General features: G+C 53.7%; 1 protein-coding gene across 1 annotated transcript; it reads right to left on the reverse strand.

Annotated features, from left to right (window-relative positions):
• Positions 1-2,797: 2,797 nt before the first annotated feature.
• On the reverse strand, positions 2,798-3,661 carry LOC128903387 (olfactory receptor 14C36-like; the record flags this gene model as incomplete). The annotated part of the gene is made up of 1 exon (XM_054187404.1): positions 2,798-3,661. A coding segment is annotated over exon 1 (864 nt), but the record flags the coding sequence as incomplete, so codon positions are not given.
• Positions 3,662-4,746: the final 1,085 nt, after the last annotated feature.

Genomic DNA, 4,746 nt, shown 5'->3' on the forward strand with positions numbered 1-4,746 from the left:
AGGAGGTGAAAGTGCATTGTCTGCCATCATACGGAGAGATAATAATGTTCCATAGTAGGTGTCAAGGGCTGGTCTTTGATGGATGCCACTAGTAAGTGGGTTCCAGAAGGACTTTGTACCACAGATGATGTCCCTCCGTCATTATTCAGACAGCTTTCCACCAACCACATCGTCCACTTCTTCAGCCCGGCTGTCAACAACCTGGCTATAAGGAGACTACAGAAGACCATGTCAAAGGCCTTGCTAAAGTCTGGGTACACAACATCCCCTTCTTTTCCCTCACACATGTCTTCTGCCATCCCTTTCTTGTCCTTCAAACGCCTGCAGATGGCTGCAGGAGGACTTGTCATATCCCCTTCCCTGATGAGGCTGGCCAGTCTGTCATTGTCCCAATCCTCCTTCCTGCCCTTTTGGAACACTGGGTTCATGTCTGCCTTTTCCAAGGCCCCAGGAACCTCTCAGATGGCTCTGGCCTTTCCAAGGTGTTGGAGAGAGATGTCACAATGACACTGGCCAGCCTTCCCCATCTCCCTGACACCAAAAGCCTTCTCACTGTGGAAAACTTCCAGAGGCGTCACTTGCCAAGGAGTGCCCAGGACACAATACTTAACTTGTCCAGGCCCTCAGGGCCACTTCAGAAGAGTGATTTCTTCCTACAAGCCCACGACTCCAACGGGATCTCTCTGCAGCCGACAGCTTTCCTAAGCTGTTTCTGTCAGTTCCTCCCAACCCCCATCCTTCCTTCTCCTCAGGCTGTAGATGAGAGGATCGAGCAGGGGTGAGGTGCGTGTTGAAACAGGGCTTTGTTAAACTCTCTCAGGAGGGCTGTTCTGGGCATCCCACTGAGAGTGGTGGGGGTGCCGCAGAAAGGAGTGGCTCCAGGGAGGGCAGAGGAGCCGGTGGAGAAGGCCTTCTGCCTGCCCATGCTGGGCAGGAGAGCTGCCCCCAAGTGCAGCTCTGCTGCACACACAGGATTCCAGCATGAACAGGAAGGGGAAGATTGGGTCTAGAAAGAGGTTATGAAAACAAAGTCCATGATGAATGTAATGGTTTCACATCAGGAGAGTTTCAGCATTGGTGCAAACAGCCCAGCCCACCTATTTCTGAAGACATTTGCTTCTCTGTCAGCTGCTTAAAAAAATTGTGAAGGACGTTCAGAGAGGTGAAACATGGAGGGTGTGTGCCTCTCACTGCATTCCTACTCCCTAGACGTGCTCTGTGCTCTGTGAGAGGTGAGAAATGCCATCTTCTAGAGGGCAATGCCGCTCACGCCTGCAGAACCCTTTCGGACTGCACAGGGGAGATGCTCCACAGAGGTGCTTCTGTCACACCGTGTAATCAAAGGGCCAGGCCATGAAGAGAGGGGAGGGTGAGGTAGCACACAGGTGTTCCTGGAGACACACACGGCACTGTCAGGGCTCTGGCAGGGCTGCTCAGAGACACGAGTCCTTCCCTGGCACGGGCAGAGGCCCTGCAGCAGACTCCATGGCCTCCTGTTGCCACTCCCAGAGGCCGGCAGCACCTCAGCCCCGCGCTGTGTCTCCCTGCTCGGCACCTCTCTGAGATGCCCCACGGCGTGAGGAATGGACACAGGGACCTGGGGTCAAGGAAGCCCATCCCAGTGCTGCATTCAGGGGGTTTCCCAGGGGACGTTACTCTCCAAGTGAAGTCACCTCCAGACACTGTCTGTCCCACAGCCCTTAATGGAACCCCCAGGAACAGCGGATGGTGTTTGTTCTCACTCAGGTTAATCTCACCACACACACATTATGCTCACGCCTGTGGTTGTTACTGCCCAGGTGTGTGACCATTGCCCTGTGGCAGCTTCCCTGGGGTGTCCTGCACACACAGGACCTGACAAGAACCTGCTCTGCTGGTCCTTCATGTCTTTCCCAGGAGCCCTGGCTGAGCGAGGGACCTGCTGCTTGTCCCCCCCTGCACACTTTACACAATTAAGTTCTACGCTGGTGGTGCCATTTGTGGGGAACTTTCCTGGGCATGTTCTTGACAGCAACATTGGGAGACGACCTTCCAAAGGTGTTTTTGCCTGAAGGCCTTCAGGCACTGCCCTGAGGACATTCCCTGCTGTGATGGAGGTGCTGTTAGGGAGGCCAGCTCTGTCAGAGAACTGACCCGTCCCTGCCCCTGCCTGTGGTCACAGGGCTGCCACACCACAGCAGTAGGAGAGAGCTGCCACACCACAGCAGTAGGAGAGAGCTGCCAGAGCAATCAGGCCTTCCAACAGCGCAAGGGATCAGAATGGAGAATGTGGAAATGGGAAGAGAGCAGCTGTGAGAAGACCAAGGCTGGTTCTCCCTCCTCTTCTTCCCTCTCCTCTGTCCTGTTCTTTCCCCTCCACCTCTGCACACAGGCATGCCCTGCAGCTCCAGAGAGGGCTTCAAACGAAGGATCTTGAGCAAACAAGTCGCTGGAAGGTGCTTTCTTTCTTTTTTTAAATACACAGAGAGCGCGGGGCCTCATTTACAGAGACTGTGGGACTCACAAATTTACAAAGATGCATAATTAGAAGCAGCACAAATGACAATATTTCTTTGTAGACAACATTATACAAAGCAAACAAAGAAAACAAAAAAAAAAACCATAACAAAACAACCAAAACCCAAACCACAAATCAAAACCGAATATTACAATAACTTTGCTTGCCAAGCTGAGATGGGCTTTGCTGGCAATGAGAAACATGATGAGAGATTTGCAGAAGATGACTGTTTATTGCTTCTGAAAATCATCTGGTCATCAATTTCCACAGGGCATCCTTGAGCTCCTGGTTCCTCATGCTGTAGATGAGGGGGTTCACTACTGGAGGTATGACCGAGTACAGAACAGCTACCACCAGATCTAGAACTGCAGAGGAGATGGAGGGGGGCTTGAGGTGGGCAAACATGGCAGTGCTGAGAAACAGGGAGACGACGGCCAGGTGAGGGAGGCACGTGGAAAAGGCTTTGTGCCGTCCCTGCTCAGAGGGGATCCTCAGAACGGCCCTGAAGATCTGCACGTAGGACAGCACGATGAACACAAAACAACCAAAGCCTAAACAGGCACTGACCACAAGAAGCCCAGCTTCCCTGAGGTAGGAGTGTGAGCAGGAGAGCTTGAGGATCTGGGGGATTTCACAGAAGAACTGGTCCAGGGCATTGCCCTGGCAGAGGGGTAGGGAAAATGTATTGGCCGTGTGCAGGAGAGCATAGAGAAACCCACTGCCCCAGGCAGCTGCTGCCATGTGGACACAAGCTCTGCTGCCCAGGAGGGTCCCGTAGTGCAGGGGTTTGCAGATGGCCACATAGCGGTCATAGGCCATAATGGTAAGAAGACAGAACTCTGCTGTGAGAAAGAAGATATAAAAGAAGAGCTGAGCAGCACATCCTGCATAGGAGATGTCCCTGGTGTCCCAGAGGGAATTGGCCATGGATTTGGGGACAATGGTGGACAGGGAGCCCAGGTCAAGAACAGAGAGGCTGAGGAGGAAGAAGTACATGGGGGTGTGGAGGCGGCTGTCACAGGCAATGGTGGTGATGATCAGGCCGTTGGCCAGGAGGGCAGCCAGGTAGATGCCCAGGAAGAGCCCGAAGTGCAAGAGCTGCAGCTCCCGTGTGTCTGCGAATGCCAGGAGGAGGAACTGGGTGATGGAGCTGCTGTTGGACATTTGTGCACTCTGAGCATGACAAGAAAGAGCAGTTGACAAGATAAGGAAGGCTTCGTTGAGCCAATCCTATTCTCTTTCCCAAAAAATCCCTGCAAAATGACTTCTCTTCCTTTGGAATAATTTCATTCAGCTGCTTTTTTGAGATCAGGCTTGTGCTGCTGAGGGCACTTTCTTTGCAGGAGCACAAATCCTTCTCTTTCCCATTGCCTTTAGCCTGAACACTGCTGAGCCCTGAGGGACAAAAGGGCTCTCTGTGCCCTAGTGCAGAGTCAGGAGAGCTGCTCTGCTCACCAGTAGACCTGCTGGGCACCACCCAGGTGTCCTGTGCTTGCACTGCTCTCCCTGTAAGAATGGTCTCCCTGACAACGTACTTGAAGATGAAATTCGCCTTTTGTGAGTGTGGAAGGTTTAAAGAGTCATAGACTCATAGAATTATTTAGGTTGGAAGGGACCTTCAAGATCACCGAGTCCAACCGTAAACCTCCAGTTTCAAAGTCGGTTTCTCCCATCTGGTTTCTCTGTCCCTGTGCAGCGGAGCAGAGAGGGATGCAGCCGGGTGGAGTGGCTCTCTGCTGCCTGGAGCTGCCCCTGCCAGGAGCTGCTGCTCTGTGCCCACGTCTCCTCCCTGTCCCTGCTCCCACAGCCCATCCCACCCGCTGGGGGCTCAGCTCTGCCCTGCAGACCCCTCCTGGCAGCAGGGCACTGCCCAGGGCCATCTCCCTCTTTGTGGCTCCTCAGGAGGAGAGGAGAGAAAGCCTGATGCTGGAAGCAAAGGTGCTGCTGGTGCTGTGTGTAGGGAGAGGAGGGGCTGAAGGCACCTTGTGAGCTTTCTGGCAGATCTGCTGATCCCTCAGTGGAACAGTGACAGCTCCTTTCCCTCAGGAGACAGCTGAGAGCACAGACCCTGCAATGTCTTCATCTTCCAGGCAGCCCCTGCCTTGTCTTTCCTCTGTAAATGCTGCCTCTGCCAGTGCTCTGGGGGAGATCTGCAGCTGTGGGCAGCCCTGACCCACACAGCACACACTCGAAAAAGAGCCAAAGGACCCTGCCCTGAGGGGAGTCTCTCCTTTTCCCCACAGCTTCTC

This window comes from Rissa tridactyla, unplaced genomic scaffold (assembly GCF_028500815.1).
Source record: "Rissa tridactyla isolate bRisTri1 unplaced genomic scaffold, bRisTri1.patW.cur.20221130 scaffold_29, whole genome shotgun sequence".
NCBI lineage: Eukaryota > Metazoa > Chordata > Aves > Charadriiformes > Laridae > Rissa > Rissa tridactyla.